General features: G+C 38.9%; 1 protein-coding gene and 1 long non-coding RNA gene across 7 annotated transcripts in view; one reads left to right on the top strand and one right to left on the bottom strand.

Moving 5' to 3' along the window:
- The window catches only part of Traf4 (TNF receptor associated factor 4), a 46,991-nt gene that overhangs the window by 6,546 nt on the left and 21,921 nt on the right, over window positions 1–18,524 (bottom strand). For 3 of the 6 annotated variants that reach the window (XM_072000384.1, XM_072000383.1, XM_072000382.1), the window contains one exon: window positions 12,198–12,350. The exons of 2 other annotated variants lie outside the window; for them this stretch is intronic. In XM_072000384.1, coding sequence (XP_071856485.1) covers window positions 12,198–12,227 — 30 coding nt within the window. In that variant the 5' untranslated portion in view covers window positions 12,228–12,350. Of the gene's footprint in view, window positions 1–12,197; window positions 12,759–18,524 lie in introns of those variants that run through there. One more of the 6 variants, XM_072000381.1, reaches the window with a different exon arrangement.
- On the top strand, window positions 7,526–10,694 carry LOC139985734 (uncharacterized). Its single transcript, XR_011799481.1, has 4 exons — window positions 7,526–7,750; window positions 8,109–8,792; window positions 8,916–9,032; window positions 9,216–10,694. It is a non-coding gene; the product is annotated as an uncharacterized lncRNA (long non-coding RNA).

Genomic DNA, 18,524 nt, shown 5'->3' with positions numbered 1-18,524 from the left:
CTACCGATAAATACATGGTTCCATTGTTTGTATGCTAAACGATGAACCCATTAGCGTCCGAACGGTTCCATCAATGGTACTTTATGGTTACAACGACCACTGTTCCATTCGTGCTCTGAAAATTACGCTCTAGCGAATCTAATTTCAGCTCGCTATCACCCACATAATCACTGACATTACATCTATATAGTTTCTTTATGTCGACAAACCACAATTCTTTTTAGCGATAATTTTTCTGCGTCAGAATTTGCTCTCTGCATCGATTGTCGATGTTATTATGTCGCTAAGCTTGGTAGGCTACTGTTAAGAGCTTATGTCAACGTTGTTTTTTTTTTTTTGTAGATTTAAATCCTCGCAATGCTAATTTAATCTCAGCATAGTGCGCATGAAAAAAATAACTCTACATTTTCATAATAGCTAAACTACTCTGAAAAATCTGCGATTCTTATACAGCTTCTTTTCCATATCGAAATAAGAATTTTCGAAAAATTGAATACAAAGTTAAGCTCGTTAGCCGATGGACACTTAGTGGATGCGTTACACGTATAAAGTAGACGCGCGATAAAACGGCTGAAAATACACGGGAAAATAAACGATAGACAGTGTGTAACAACTGTCTAATAAATCTAAATCCGTCCGTGGAAGACTTTCTCCGAGCTCAAAGGTGGCATAGATGCAACGCAACATGGGAGACGGCGGCATTCCGATCCTTTTAGAATTTTCATGCCACGTTGTTTCTTCCAGGAAGAACTGTCGACCACGGCAAACTGACGATGGAGTCGTGACGGTTTTCGGAAATAGCGATGTTCAATAATAACCCTGATGCAGGAGGTGAACCCGTACCGAGAACCATGCGGGAGGCGAGGAACCAGAATAAATTTAACGCGTTACGTCGTGCGTGGAAATAATTATTGTCACTATTAATACGTGTTTCGAATTCTGATATGTTGCTGTAAAATCGATAGAATCGTTGATTTTATTTTATCTTTGACCATTCTTCTCAGGGGTATAATTTAATCCTCGCATCTATTCCTACATCATGGTATTCGATACTATTTTGAATTTGTTCTTCGATGGCATGATTACTGCAACGACGCTAACAATTAATTTTATTTAGTTTATTTCTTACTGTTCTTGCGAAGGAAGCTCGATATTCTGGGAAACGTTCATATAACGTGATATCCAATAGTATTCTGAATTTGCTCTTTAATGGCAGTTTCAAGAAGAACTGACAAACGCAATTTCCTGTAAAACAAGTATTCATTCAACCTGGAATCAAACATTTCCACACAAGTACACCCGGTATAGATGTGGAGGTCCGATGCCTGCGAGTTGAAACCTGCACGACCGGCAAGGTCGAGGAATCTAACGCAACCAGCCACTGCCGTTGAGATATAAACACCGCCGGGAATGGAAGAGACAGATCTACCTTTTCAGCTTCGAGATTGCAAGAAAAAAATAAAAAGAAAAAAAGAACTAACGCGAAGACATAAGAACACCGACCGCATCATGATACCGAGAATAAAAATACACTTGCATTGACCGTGATCGAGGCTTCGTTTCACTTCGATCTGCTCCATTACAATTCGTTCATGGTCGATCGCTTCTTTAATTTTCGAAATCTTAATTTTTCATTTTCTATCAAGAATGCCGTGACTTTCCATTAATATTTAAAACAAACATCTTTAAGCAAGATCGTTTTCTGCGATGAGTCTAAATAGAGATTGATAAATTGGCTTTCTGGCAGTGAACTTGGCGCATTACGTTTAATTGGCAGGATAATAATTCTGTATGACACGACTCCGACTTCATTGGTGAAGCGTGTGCCATTAAGAAGAGTTGGAAACAATCGAAAAGGAGGCCGGCGGCGAGTTAATTAAAACAAAGAGCTGCCAATTAAGCCGCGGGGGCCAACGATCTCGCGTTGCGCAAGTTCCGTAATATCGTCAAAACGAGACGGTGCTTTCACCAGGGAAACTAAGCGGCGCAACGGCAACGGAAAATCATATTACCGAAAGCGTCGGTTACGTAAGGTCGAAAGTTCGATAATACGACGATGCTTCTTGAAATATCAAATACCGATACAACGATTCAAGAAATCCTCTTGATCACATCTTTTTTTTTTCCAACCAATGATAAACGATCTTTCACCGACTGTACAAACGGCGACGAACAGGCGAATGCAAATGGATTCGAGGCTCCGGCTGATGTCCTTTATTCCAGGAAACATCATAACGCTCTAATCGGCGAATTAGAATACCGACATGGAGCATCGCGAGGCTGACATCACTGCTAGTCTCTCTCCATGGCGCTGTTACAGCGGTTACAAGTCGTCGTGACGTCACGGCGAAATAACGGACACGATCATCGCGTACGTTCCACTTATTCTCGAGGACGACCATCGTCTCCGCGGCCCTGCAGAAATTTTCTAACCCGGTCCGTCGTACGAAAATCCTCTGGAACCGAGTGGCCGTTCTAATATCGACGAATGAAAAATAAGAGTTAGATTTCCTCGAGAAATTCGCCTTGATTTGTCTACCTCAACGTTTCTCATTATTCTACTTTATCTGTTCCATCGCGCGTACATTCGAGATCCTTGGAATTTTGCAAATTCGATGTTTTTCATCACTTTGGTATTTTTCTTTGATACTTCACCTTTCTGCGTGGTTGTTTATCTACATTTCGAAACGAATCTTCGATAGAAAGTTAAAAGGATCTTACGTATAAAGAATTCTGGCCAGGAATAGGTAAGAATCGTTATATTATTGCCGAGGGTTCCTCAAAATGTTAAGAGGTTTTAAAAAGTGTAGGATAGGAGTCGTTTCGGTTGTTGGAGGAGAAATATCGGAGGACCAACACATCGGACAAGAACTTGCAGTATTTTAATGAAACGGAAAGCAGTTGGACGAGAGTGTCCGGTATTCGAAAAATCCTCCGCTGATATTAGCGATGCATGGATGTGACGGTTACGCATTTCGAATCCAACAGGCGAATCTCATTTTTTCCGTCGGCATGAAACCGCGCGACCTTGACAACTCGATGACCAAGGATTAACATATACGTAGAATCTTCCGAATTCCTGCTCTCGTTGATCCGTTTCGAAACCGTGAAGAAACTTCGTCGATTTCGCAAAACTCGCTATTTCGATATAGGAAAAATATTTTGGTTATCAAACTATCAGTGAAACAAATTTTAATGAAAATTACATTTGCTACGGTTGAGATTTTTTAACCTGAAACCTTTTGTTTCTTTTATTGAGAAAACAGGAATGAGAAAGGAAGCATGAAATTACACGATGAAACAAAGAATTTCTCAACTTCTCACTCAATCGCAATAATTAGTATTTCTGCAATATTATACGCTATGAATGATACATTACGAAATCACATCTCGACGATTTACAAATCTCATCTTTAACTATCGCAATCAATATACGTATACGTACAATGCTGTGTACAAACTTTAGATCATTAATCAAATACTTGAATACTAAAATTTAATATCAATTTAAACGTGTTACTCGTTAAAGGGTATTTGATTCAAGAAGTATTGTAAATTCGTTAAAAAGATATTTCTATAATTTGAAAAAATCAATATGTATTCTGTATAGATTTCTTTCCTTCTTTCGTAGTAGTACAATAACGAAAATAATTAAAAATTTGTCTTTCGAAACGTGTTTTAAAATTACGACGAATTATCCTCACGAGATAGTGTGGATAGCTTAAAACTTCTGCGTAGAATGGACTCGTACATTATCTTCTTCCGCGAAGCAAGCGAATAATATAGATATCTGTCTTCTGTGATCGAGATGTGCAAAAGTTCAACGATTACGAATCGTCCGGTTGATTTTAAATTTCCCGTAGTTATTTGCGGATCGATCACACGGACCAGAGCAAGACACGATCGCGTGCGAAAGGAAAACTTCCTGTCGGCTACGAAATGGTCTCTGGGCTCGGCCGTACACCGGCAACACTTCGAATCCCATAAATTAGCGGTCGTGGGGATGGCATTCTACGATTTCCGAGTAATTCTCGTGACCCGTGAATTTCGCACGATGTCATGTCCCGTTTTTTTTTTTCCAGGAATGTCCTTCGTTCTAGTTACCATCCTTTCGGATTGAAATTGTTTTGCGAATCTCTTTTCACCGGTGCAAGCGTATCTACGTGCTTTGCGAATCGGATGAGATCTATTGTTTGTAGAAAGTATTATCGATTTGATCGTAGTGTTTAATAAAGTCGTTGAGTTTCTTGATAATAACATTGGATGATAAATTGTATTGTAGAAGATACCGATTCAAAGGTTTGTTTAGTTATCGCTCTGTTTGTTTAGTTATAATGTATCGCTGGATAAATATATGATGAGAAAGACATTATGATAGACAAGATATTATCAAGATTATTTACAAGGCCAAATATGTTTTTCTTTTCTTTAAACAAAATCTATGCTTCTAAATTTAAATTAAAAAATTAAACACAACGAGGCTTGACCTTTTTCAATCTTCGTCCAACACGTTATTTCATTGGAAGATAATAGGAAAAGGCAAGAAATTGAAATAAATAATTCAACTTGATTATTGAGAGAGTCGAAAAAAAAAACGAAATTCTATTTGTTTCTACGATGCTTTAAAACACGAATCATACATACAATGAATCGTCGCAATTAAGATCAGACTCACTGGTTTCTTTACTGAAACGAGGAAAGTCAGTGGAAAGAGGAAAGTTTCATTTCTCCTGCTAGATACCTCTCTCGGTATTAGAAAAATGGGACATTCGTTTCTTTGTTTCTACAGCTTTCAGACCGAACGAAGAATTGTAACGTGGGACCTAAGGGCTCCAAGAGTTCACGACCCGTGGACGAGCACAACTAGAATTTCAACGAGACCATTTTAATTTCAAACGGACCGGTTTCTCCAAATAGTTGTTGCACCTCCTCGATTTAATGATTTAGTATCCTCCTCCACTAGGAAAGTATTAATTCTAGTCGGTAATACCATCGAAATGATTCTCCTTGGAAAGAACAATAACGTTTCAACATAATATTGTAATAAAAAAAGAACAAATCAATCTCACGATCGTTTCCGGAATTCGTTCCTTAAATTATTGTTTCGTTATGTTCATAAGTAATTAACTGCCTTCGATATACTTAAGCCTTGCATGAGCCAAACTAGTCAGGCACACGTAGTAAGCTACGGTGTGTACCTTAATGTTCGATTTAAGAAAAACAATGACTTGTTTCCATAAGTTTATTTATCGCTACTAATGAATTAACAAATACATATGTATGTACTTTGTTTCTCGTGTATATTCAGCGAGTGTATTTCGACTACAACATTATGCCGATGCTGTGTTGAAGAATGTTCGAATGATAGAATTCCGAGTAAAAACGCTACCGATAGCCTTTCATATCTCGAACACGCCTTTCTGCTATCTTATCGAACCATAGAAATCTACAAACTTTTAAATTCCAACCGAATGTTATATGGCACACTCTGATCTGTAATTTCAGCTCAGGAAGGGAGGATCTATCACTTTGTCTTTCCGCGTAATCTCGACAACTAAAACAAATATATGTGCATGCTTTGCGTTAAAACGCAGCGTCGCTGGAGATATCAACGGCCGTTCCAATAGTTACGTAAATAAGTAAAGAAGATAACAGTCGTTAAGAGAATCGACTACTGAAAATTGTCTACCATCGATTTTTCATTATTTGTGTTTAGACAAACTAAAAATCCTTGAAAAGGAGGGAGCAATTAGAATTTTGTTGATTTAAAATTCTACGTTACGACTCAAATAATTATATACCTGAATTTCTTCTGATTACATACGCGTATAATTACTATTACGTTATATTAATCTAGAAGCAATATTTCCACAATACTAACGATCCTCAACATTAATTACTCCACGAGTTGTCTTCGCCATATGTATAACGGTGAAAAGACAGTGGCATCGTTATATTTAAAAAGCATGCATTCATTGTTCCCAATTAGAAGGATAAAAACATTACGGAACTCCCGGGTAACAATACCAAAGAGCCGGTTGAAAAGTATCCGGAAAAGAACTGGTGATCGCACTCGAGGAACCCTGTTAAACGTAATTTCTATCGCGATCACCGACTGTCTCGTACACCTATTTTCTAAAGCCACGCAGAACCAAAGAGGAGGAGAGAGAGGGAGAGAGAAAAAAGGCCTCTCATTACAATGGAATGCGCGGAGGGAACAATACTTGAAGGAACAAACACCATAGCAACTTCCGGCCACGACGAAGGCGGTGGCCTCCATGGGAAGGCTGGCGGGGACCTGCTTTTAAATTAATACGCGGTAATTACAACGACTTGTAAGCATCCGCGTTATCTCGCATTCCTGAACGAGAGCCAGGAGTCACTTTCCACGCGTAGCTTAATAAGAGCTGATTGGAGACGGTCCTTAATTCACGAAAGACTAATTTGGTGATATTTTATTTGGTAGAATTACCCAAAGCCAATTACTCTGACAGAGGAAGCAACTGAGCAGTCAATGTCATTAGGTCTATAATTTTTTATACAATTCCTATGGAGATCTCATAGAGATAATCCTCTGAGTTCTTTTTAGTATTTCCTTAATAAGAAACATGAGCAAAAATGTTACGCATAGGTTGTAGATTTTATTAAGATTAGAGATTTGTTTTCTAACGAACAGAGCAAGAAAAGGAATAGAAACAAAGATACAGTTGATAAAAATAAAAATACAAAATAGAGTGTCATTTATAGATTTACTAAAGGCTTAAAAATTTGTTTTTAGATAAAAAATATTCTATTAAATTTGTATCTTCTCTGTCTCTATTCCTCTATTTATGTCTAACTAAAGTTAATGATGCAATGAAAAACGATATCTTGGATTACTCTAATTTAGTATACAAATTATAGAACAATCGTAACATTTGCAACTAAACGGTTGACTAAATATATAGTGACGGTAGTTCTCAGCACAATTGGTTCTTCCTTTTGAATACGCCCCCTTAAATCTCTCAGACACTCTAAAACACGAGCTCATAGTTTTTCCTGATAGCTGGATTTACAATATAAGAGGAGCAACTGAGAAATTCTTGTAATGTGTTTATATACATATGTACCACGATAATATCGAGCTTTATTAATCTGTTTCAGTGGTCCATAAGTCAGAGAACCACTGTGATAAACGATAACTAGAACGATGTGACACAATCACAATCATCTCCATGTCCGTGCTATGTATTTCCGGAAGATTATTTGCTCGCAACGCTTTCTGGCACAATTTCCTGTATTGTCATCATTTTCTAATACCTAGAATTTCGCGACGGTCTGATTAAGCTCATTAGAACGCAAATTATTTAAAAGTAGTTCTGTCGTTGGTGTCTACTATAATAATATTTCAATTTTACTGAATATAAGTTTATAAGGTCAATTTCTAATATTACGCAATGTTTGAAATTAATAAAATTTTAATTTCTAAATCTGTAACATCTAATTGTTTAACTGTTGTGTTTGAAATACAATCTAATTTTTAATATTTAACATGTGCATTTTACGTTACTACTAACACGTTTATACAACTGCATTCGAAATGTGTTAAAGCGTGTCTGGATATTTTCTGAGACCTTACTGGTGCGCAGCATCGGGTTAAGTGCTAAGGTTGCCGGCTTGTGCACGTGTGTTAGCCGTTCATATATCTTCTATTGCACTTTTTGTTTTGCATCGTTACCCTCTTAACCTATTCTCCACTCTCAATCGAACGGTATGTATGTATATGCTTCGTAAGTCAATTATATAACCCTATTTCTCCTGATATCATTTAACCGTCTATATATGACTTTCAATGACAGTAAAAATGTTACGATCTGTTATTGGATCAAATCCTCTACAGTATTGCGTTTATGCAACCTTCGTTATTTCTCTGTTTAGTTCTTAATGGGTTAAGAATACCCTTTCAATACTTTTTCTTTAAAAAGTAAAGAATTTGCGAATACTTTGTTAGTGAACATATACTGACATAATAGTCTTCCCAATTCGTTAATAGGACAAAAAAGTCAGATTGGTTTTCCCAATGTTAAAAATAATGATACGGGAATAGATTAACGAATCTATTTTTGCAGGAATCGAGTTGCATCGATACATAGAGCGTACGAAACGCGCGAGAACGGAAAGCAGAGTCGATGCCACGGAGGTGCACGAAGGAGGCCGAGCGGGTTCGGAAGCAGCCGAGGCCATCTGTTACGCTCGGTTCCCACGCTTCCGCCGTCGCCTTTCCCCGCCTTTGGACCAGTCCTCATCGGTCCTTTTCTTGCCCCCTCCTTCGCCGACACTGCCGGCTCTCGCCGTCGCTTTATTTTATATAGCCGGAGAACGCTTGGACGTCTTTAACCGCGAGTCCGCGTTTTCTGTTACGAACTTACGAGGCGATACTTTTGTCCATTATCGCGAGATTTCTGCTCGTCGTAGTTTCCGTTTGGCTCGTTCTCGAGGCGTTAAGTAAAAGTTGTACGACTAGTCTTGTAAGGATAGGACCGGCCAAAATCTTTATCTCTCTCGGTCCCATTCTGTGTACGTCACAACGAAAACAAATGTTCCAAGATGTTCCTTGCGTATTTTACTTTCTTATGTTCGTTTGAAATAAATCGAATGTTTTGCAGCAAAATTCGTTGCCTTATTTCCTTAATATCTACTTAAGCAAGCGTTAGCTATTCGATGTTGTTAGATGACATAATACTGAAGTGTTATATGAAATGGTACTATACATAATTCCTTTTCATGACTTTCATTTAAGAATTAAAACTGAGGTTAGAATTCCAGTTAATCTTTCTTGCGAGTACAGTCTATTTTTACTGGATCGAAACTATAATCTCTGTTACCAGCATAACTCAATGTTATAAGAAAGAGATTAAGTACGTTATGTATTTCAGATTTCTCTTAAATGTGAACGTTTCCGTGGGAGCAGTTAGATAAATTCAGCCGGGCGGCTTCGCTTTCTCCAGTTTGTTCATCAAGCAAGCCGTCTGCGATACTTGAAACTGGTCCATGTAAGTACAAGTATCTATCTAGGAGAACTTAGAAAGAGATCGTTTTTCTATCAGAAGAAAACCCGAGTACAGATTGATCTTCCTTTTTAATCCAATTTCGCTATTACAATTATCAAACTTTCCATGTTAAATGCATTATTGATAATTATTACGAATATACTGTTTTACTTATTATTTTGATAGATATTATTGTCATCCGATATGTTTAGTTACGCCAGTGGCACGAATTAGCCTGCCAAAGAAAAAAAAAGTTGCTTTCAACGTGGGGCACGTGCCGTCTGCAGTCGCGCCGCCATTGTCATCTTCCCAGAGGCTGTGTTTACACAAACGCATTCCCCCAATCGCCCCCTGCGGAAAGTTGGCACTCCCGACCACCAGCCACTGCGTACAGAGAACGTTCTTAAATGTGTTCGTACAAAAGGAATCGTAAACGGCGCGCACGTGTGTTGACGACGCGTCGTTGAGGGGGCTGGAACGATTAAACCGACCGCAAAAAGAGATGAACTCGATTCTTTAACTACACGGTCGATATGACAGGGGGAGCGACCATGACAATGTCGAGTGACTTCCAACGACCCCTTGTTTACCTATGAATAAATTCCATTTACTTCGTTACATAAAAACATGAGGCTAAAAGGTCGAAAACATAGCCAATAGATTGAATATTTGAACAAAGTTGATCCCAGGTATTGTGTATAGTAGCTTACTAATGTATTCGTACACTTATTACAAATGTATGTGTATTTCTATGCTATATGAAACATTTTGAAACTTCATTAGTATTGTAATGAGACTAGGCTATAATTGTTACATTGGTAAAGAAAATTTACATAGAAGCTACAAAATATTTAGTGTAAGTATATATATATATACGTAATTAAAAATTCCTAGTAATTTTAAAACAATTTGCCGAATAATTTAAAGAATGTAGGGGGCGGTGATCGTGAGCAAACGATTACATTGAACCTAACTCGGGACAGATGAGTTTATGGCGCAGTAATCGTCGCGGTATGCAATCGATAATAAAGGAACGATCGACCCTGTGAACGAAGCCAGGTTCGGAAACCTTTGTGCATGATGAACAATTTGAAACGTGTTGCTGGTTGTCGTGGCATAAATCAGTCGCTCTGTCGGCATGATTAGAAACTCTTTGGAAAATACGCGGCGAACAGCCGAGGGAACGGCGTGGTTTCGGTTCTGTTCAAACAGGCTGTCTGTCGCGTCTCATGGCAACGCGACCTTTTCTTTAGGTTATGTTATGTGATTGTTTTAACCAAAGAACATCGTACATAACATGAAACTATGTTACATAATCTAAATGAATTTTTGCAGTTTGTTGTAATATAGTCACGGGTAATATAATCATTTGCTATAATACAATACTTATTCTGTGTATATATTAGGTTGATACATATGAAATGTCCTCCCAAATGAAACTAATCACGTGTAGGTTCTTCAAAGCATCATATCTATGTTGAACTGATAATTCTCAGAAATCTAATATAATTAAAGCACTTATTCTTTAGGAAAGGATATCATGTAGAAATTACATTGATTAAATTTACATGTAATGCATTGAAGAATCTATGTAGTATATGCGGTTAAGTTTCATTTCAAAAAGAACATTTCATATACACCAATCTAATACATAGAAAAGAAATGTTAGTGAAGAAGCATGTTTTTAGAGGAACAGATACCGAAATCCCTTCTCTCTTTCGGTGTTCAAGATTTATATGTTTTGTTCTGGCAGTTGTAAATGAGTCCTCGCGGTTCGATAGCCACGAATGCGTGTATTTAGTTCGATAAGAGAGCTAATATGCAACGTATTCCGACAGGGGCGCGTACGCAAAAGACGGAGACTGTGCCAACAACGCTGGCAACGATATAGAATCATGAATGGTACTCTTGTAAGCGATATCGAAACGCAACCCTCTGTTTCCGTTTTGTCCAATAATAGATTTCCCCCATTCTGCGGTTTCCCTTTATTCGCATGAAGATTATGTTACACGCCTGTTCGGCACGGTTAGTCGTGATGCTGAATGTAACGAACGATAAACCCAACCTAAATTAAGCGGAAGTAAAATTTATTTTTCAAACATAAAATAATACGTGTTTTTTTTTAATAATAAAAGCTGTTCCATAAATGTTAGTGAAAGATTAGAGATGAAAGAATTAGGGATGCTTCAAATTAATTTAATGGTCATCTAGAACTTCTTTTTTCAACACAAACAAACAAAAGTAAACAATCACGCGGGCCACTGGTTACAAATATAAATGCATGGAGAACTGAAACGCATAACCGGCGATTAACCGTAGCTGCTCGAAGCGTATAGCAACAGACCGTTATCTGAAACACGTATGACGATAAACTTGAAACTCTGCTCCAGTATATTCGAGGAATGACCTACGTGGAAGTTGGCATGTCTTGATTCGTTTGCAAATTAAACAACGTATAAAAACACTTTCTGATATTTCATTGAAAGGAGTTTCTAATCCACCCTACAAAAATTAAAACGTCATTGACTCACGTAGGATGTTTACATACTCGTAACTCAAGAAAGTATTCAAACATTTATGGTAACATTTTATGAATATATTACATATATATATATATATATGTTATACGAAACATCTCGAAATTTCATTAGCAATGTAATGAGATAGATTGATAAAGTGAAACAAATCTGGAAATGTAAATACAGAAACTGCATATATAGAAACTGCAAGATACTACATCAAAGAAGTATTTAAAGAATCAATATTTAGTGAGGCCATTTTTAACGCTTGTTATATGTTTAAAACAGCTATTCATGCTATGATATTAATTTTTTACTAAATATCGTATGCTTACAGTATACATTTTGTAATTTCTACATGCATTTTGATCGACCAATATAATGATGATAAACGAGCCTCATGACAGCGCTAATGAAATTTCAAAATGTTTTACATAACACATACAATATATATATATACATAAGTTTTCTATGGTAAGTATTTGAATTCTTTCATGAGCTACTGTAAATACACACAACACGATGCGCCTTGCCATTTTTCCCTCTTACGAACCAACCTATTATTATTGCTAGGATTAAGCTTTCAAAGCATTACTACAAACCGCGACAAGCAATGTTAGAAATAAAAAAAAAAAAGATATAATCTAACCTCATCGGTAATAATCGGTGCCTTGTCCATGTTGTCGTTGATCGGGCTGGGTGGCGACGTGGGGCTAGCACTGGGGCTCACATGAAACCCTTTCGACTCCTTGGCAGGCCTCTGGGGGGACACCCTCGCGGGGAAGCTCAAGGTTTTCGTCCACTGCGACAGACCACGCACCATCTTTTTTTCTTCTCGTCCAAAATTTCAACGATACAATATGCAATAATACTACTACATTCGTATATGCGTCTCTAAACGAGTGAGTTCAATGCGCGACGATGCTTCGACACTGTCGCAACTGTTTTAAAAAACGGGTAAAACACACAAGAAAACAATACGACGATGAACCGATATCGGCATTTGTTCCAGCGCGAATCTCAATCTTCACGAACCTCAGAAAAAAATTCACTTCGAAGAGTTAACTGGCCGCTTATAAATATTAATAAGCGTTCCGAGAGATCGGCTGGCGTTGTATCCGTGTCGTGACACGCATGGAAACGGTCTGCTAGCACGCGCGCCAGCCAACGCACGCCACGAAGTTTACTGACAGACTGTTCGCAGTCCGGTCGGTCGGTTCTCTCTGCGGAACGGTCGCGTCATGCCCGCTGGACCAAGCGCGCTGATTGGCGGATCCGATAGAAAGCGACAGGCGATGAGCGCGCGACAAGGACAGACTCAATGGAAAATGGCCAATGGGGTGGTTCGTTATGCGAGATGGAACGAGACAAAATCAGCAGGATTCACGCGAGATGAACCGCGACCGCGATATAATTTTCAGAGATGTAAACTCCTGTCCGTCGAGGGAGTCCGTTGCCTTCTTGTCTCTTTCTTCGTTCCAGTGAACGAAGGGAAGGCAGAGAACGAGAGAAGCCTAATAGTATCCGCGAGACAAGGACAGAGACCAGGGAGAGACGGTGAATGAAGGAACGTGTGAAAGAGATTATCGGATATGTGGCACAAGTACAGTCGCCGCTGACTTCATGGATCGCGGTTTAGAAATCGTTTAAGGTTACCTGGGACGTTCGCAACGGTTTGATAAAATACCCAATAAAAGTCATTCTTATATCAGAATATCATACAATATATACAACAAACTACGATATCCTTGAATCTTCTTCAAATATCACTTATCTTTTACAGGAGATTTCAACGAACGGATCATTTTTCTATAGAATTCAACAAATATGTAGATTCAATAATAAATTTCAATGGAAGATAAGATCCAATGATAAAGAAAACAAATCTTTATTAAAGTAAAGTCACAAACTGTAAGTTCTACTAAGATCAGTGTCTCCATAGAAAAAATTACCTGAGTCTCCCTTTGCGTTACAGCTCTCAATCTAGCGACTAATCAAATTATATCGATGTAGGATCTAAGTAATGACCTGGAGGCAGGTTGTGAGACGGTTTCTATCAGAGCGGTACTTTTACTGGCGCCCTTTCGGAGACAAAGAATTTGTCCGCGGCGATAGCGACTCGTGATCAGTAAAGACACACTCGTGTTGCCAACTGCAGGTCTGGCGGAATGGTGGGGAGGAAAACGACATTGTAAAGCCCGACTGGCGAGGCATGTTCCTTACTCCTTACATTCAGCCGCGTTCAGCTGTATGTAAGTACGCGGACAAGATCTAGCCAGCTGCGGCCTTCTTCGACCTTCCCCCCACCAGGCCTGAATCGAGCCTTCTGGCCAGCTACACGAACCGGTACGCCAGCGTTCTAACAAGGAATATCCGCGAAGACTCCGCCTTCGATCTTCGTGAGACGTTATCTCGTCAGGACAGTCGAAAACGGGCCACCTTTGTAATACCTCGTCCCTTTGCGCTTCTATGGGATGTTGATGATAGTAAAATGAAAACTTCATTTTGTTATGTGAAGTAGAGTGTAGTAATAGGACCATATAACGGATATGAAAGTAAATAAATCGCGAAAAAGACAATATACAGTTGGTAAGCTTATTTTTGGATATAATAACATGTAATAACAGTGACGATAATGGTAATTACGGAAGAGTGAAACGTCGTTTCGAACAATTTTTATTTGTAATTCAATTTCCCAATTTGAATATATAATGGTAGAGTGAAATAAAAGAATAAAGAGCTTTACAATTCCAAGAATTTGTACCGTCGATATCATAGATCTGCTTCCGAATACCTAACGCGTTAGTCAGTTCTTCCATTCGTTATTCTATCTTGTTTAAATGACACAATTTTGATCAGTGACTTCACCCTTTCAGTTGATACTCGTTATGGTCATTCAGAAAGTTCGAGGAACGAAAGATTTGAATCTTTAATTTACCAGATCCCGCGTAGTTCGGAGGTTACACCATCTGTTCCCGCTTTCTTCGGAAATTTCAGGTGACCATCAGATAAACTATGAGTCTCTCACCCTTCTCTGCGGGGTGTATACATTTAAGGACTTAGGGGAACGATCCATGTCGAATTCGAAGCACGTCCTTCTCTAACAGCTTTCTGTCGACGTTAATTAACATGACATATGCTCTTGCGCATATTTCAGCTTCGTGCTATGGTAACTCCTAAGGTTATGCAATTGCAATGTTGAGAACAATGAAATTTATCTAAAAAGCTATAATGAATTGAAAGAATATCTATTGCTTCTACGTAGACTTTCTTATTTTTTTTAAGTACTATCCCAAGGAATTTATAAAAAAATCATATGAATATTCCGATTTTACGTATTATGTGATTTGCAAGAATTCCTACCAAACTAATGGTTTTACTTTTAAGTTGCGATGAGTGTAGTCGAAGTGGATTGTAAGAATTGTTATTTAAAATCGTCGACCAGGCCATTAATAGCATTGTTCACCTTGACTGGATACGTTTTATCGAGAATACTTCCGTTCATTTACTGTTCTACTTACATACCTATTACATTACTTGAAGTTTTTGTTTTCAAAGGAAAGAATAGGAAACAATGTTAATGCCGTCTTGAAATTTGTATACTCGAGGATTCTTTTATTTGAAGTTTGCAACAGGTGTGCCATGTCAGGTCGCATTAATACCTTGAAGACGTACTGCAATTTTACTGACTGATATTCACGATCACGCACCTTTCCGACCCTTCTTGTACGCCAGGCAGGTGTCTTTCCCCTCTTTTCTCTCTAGATCAAGATCTTTCTTTCTTCGGGGTAAATTTGCACGAGTCTCGACAGTTCACCCTCGAAATTCTCTTTCACAGATTTTTGTTTGCATTTCTAGAATGCTACCAGCTTACGTTTGACTCCCCTTCCTTTAGATGTTAAACGGGAAAATGAATTCGTATTATCTTTTCTTTAGGAAAAATTTGATAAAATATCTTTTATAAGACGTTCATAAAAATCTTACATCTTAAAATAAACACTTCAAAATGCATCACACGATGTCTTAAAGATGACAGATTCCTGTTCCTAGGACGTCAATAAGGTGACTTTATACTATTTAGGACGTGAACAGAAATTTCGAAGTTGAATGTTTTGTCACAAGGCTGGATTTGTCAAAGAGGATTGCGAAAAAATAGAGCTCGTTAATTTAGAGAGACTTCACTACGTTGACATTTAAAAAATCACTCGTGTTTTGTTTGAAAGAGGATTGCAAAAAAAGCAAGATGTGCTAAGTCAAGAAGATTTCACCGTTAAAGGTGAAAAATCACTTCTGTCCATTAACCGTTCGAATCGTAAAACGCGAAAAGCAAAACCGTAGTCGCAGACCGTTGCATTTTCCAACAGCACAATTCAGGCCACTTTTGCGATAGAATATCGCGCACTAATGTAATTGGTGCGTAACGTTTCTCGTGTCAAGGGATCCGATATCCTTAATAACCAGTTTCTCCGATTTCCAAACACGTCCCCCAGATGCTGACTTATCAGAAACGTATGTGCCAGCGTATTGAACCCTAATGGAACCGGAACTCACGAAAAAACTACCCTCTGTTCTCTCATCCACATCCCTTTATCATCGTTGAAATTAGTATGTGCATGAAAGTTACCTAAATTACGCGTCAAGAACGAAGATCACAGAGAAATACCACGATATATAACGATTATTTTTCATATGAACTAATTAACTAATAGCAACAGAACTGTTTGCACATTATGTGCATTCCGTAGATTTTTGTGTTTTTAAATTACCTAACGAATGCACAAATATTTGCAGTGTATCAACGATAGTCGATCGTCACCTTTCAAAACGACGAGCAAAATAGAAAGTTGCGTGCACGATGCCACAAACGTTTGAGCCACGATACACCTTCTTATCGTAGACGAGTTTGGAACTGACAGTCTCGTGATTTCTCCATGGACTTCCGTCTATATTGGTGCACGAACATCCTGCAACCGCGAGGGAAATCGCGATTACGTTCGTAGCAGACACGTAAGGCTGGCACGCGTTCCCCTGACGTTTAGTCCAGTTTTGCATCCGGCACAGGTAGATACTGGGGAAAGGTCGAGCGACCGACCTGAATAAGTTGATGGTTACGCAATAATCGTGGTGCACCAGCGTGCTTTTTATGCTGCAAGGCTGGTCAGCTTGGAACGAGAATAGGTTCGAGACGTGCATATTTAGATTTAAAGATAATCGACAATGAAACATTATTTTACATAAGATCTGGATTATTCTATTTAAACGCAGAATAAGAGAAAATTGTAAAGATAAATATTCGCTATTTTATTTAAGATGTGCATTACTACACGTACGCATAGAATAAGGAAAAATTAAGAATATAAAGATTGGAAAGGGTGTAGAGTTAAATTTCTCTTCAGAAATCGAATAAGACGAATCTTCCATGCGATGAAATAATCTTAAGCATAGAATAATGAAAAAATCCTAAAATATGAGTCATCAAAAATTCTAAATATCTAGAATCATTCTGGAAGATATGGATTTCAATATTTCTACGCAGAATATTTTTTTAACAATTGTAAAATAAATCATCCATATTACACAATATAATAAACCCATCCTGATTTACCTATTATTACCTGTTACGACCGTTCGCGGAGAGACGCGGTCGCGAGGAAAACGCGTCAGCGAGAGGCGTAAATTCTCGCTACGATTCGGCTAATCGACGCCGCGAATTAGTCGTTCCCCGTGTTTCGGTTAGGATAACAGGGGTGGTTAATTGAAATTAACACTGTGTTAACAGGTTAATATGATGTATATATTCAACAATGGATTACACAATATTATGAGCGTCACAAGTATTTGACGATGAGTACAGCTTATGCGTTACAGAAAATGTGACCCGATTTGACGATATCTCTCGATGAGATAGTTAGACTTTACAAACGGATTGATTTGAAGATAGAACCGTGGTAGACTTATTGACTGTTCGGACGACGAAAATGGACTCCTCGGTTACAGATTTCGAATGAGACTGATCGGTTGGAGTGTTCGAATGAGACTGATCGGTTAGAGTGTTCGAATGAGACTGATCGGTTAGAGTGTTCGAATGAGACTGATCGGTTAGAGTGTTCGAATGAGACTGATCGGTTAGAGTGTTCGAATGAGACTGATCGGTTAGAGTGTTCGAATGAGACTGATCGGTTAGAGTGTTCGAATGAGACTGATCGGTTAGAGTGTTCGAATGAGACTGATCGGTTAGAGTGTTCGAATGAGACTGACCTCCTTAGACCGATTCTTTGTCTTTCGGGGAGACGACCCCCCATATGCTCGGATCACGCCATCGCACGCGCCGATGATCACGCAGGCCGACTTCTTCGTTTATAAAATAACGGTCCGAGATCGACGGTTCCAGAACTCGTTATTTGGTGATAAATATGCGCTCATCGATACGATGTATATTTTTTCGTCGGGCAGATAAGAGGGTATATCTGCGACGCTGGAGGACCGCGAGCGACGGTTGGAAATACGATCTCTAAAAAGCCTCGTGGCGTAACATACTCCCCCCGTTGAGAGGGTACCGATCAAGTAATATGGGTAATATTGTGAGGTGGATCTCTCGTTAGACGTCGTAGCTGTTGGGTGTTTCGGAGTCATCTGTCGGCGATCTGCTCGGTAGTGGTACCATCCGCTTGACGCTCCGATCCAGTGTGCTTGTTGCCGTTCGTACGGTAGCCGTCCGTATGATGCCGTCTGCGCCGGGCTGGACCTTGATGATTCTGCCCAATGGTCATCGCATTGGGAGAACGTTGTCTTCTATGAGGAGGACGATGATGTCTTCTAGTATGCCGTAACTGCCCTTGCTCCCTTTGGTTCGTATGTTCAGCTCGTGTGGATATTCTTGATGCTAGCTGGAGAAGGTTGGTTGGAGTATCCCTGAAAACTCAATCTCGCAAACTTGTTAGTCTCCGATGAGGAGGTGACTGGGAGTAAGGATTAA

Source organism: Bombus fervidus, chromosome 3 (assembly GCF_041682495.2).
Source record: "Bombus fervidus isolate BK054 chromosome 3, iyBomFerv1, whole genome shotgun sequence".
Lineage (NCBI taxonomy): Eukaryota > Metazoa > Arthropoda > Insecta > Hymenoptera > Apidae > Bombus > Bombus fervidus.
Note: the sequence above shows the minus strand (reverse complement) of the source record. Positions and strands in the feature narration are given on the sequence as shown.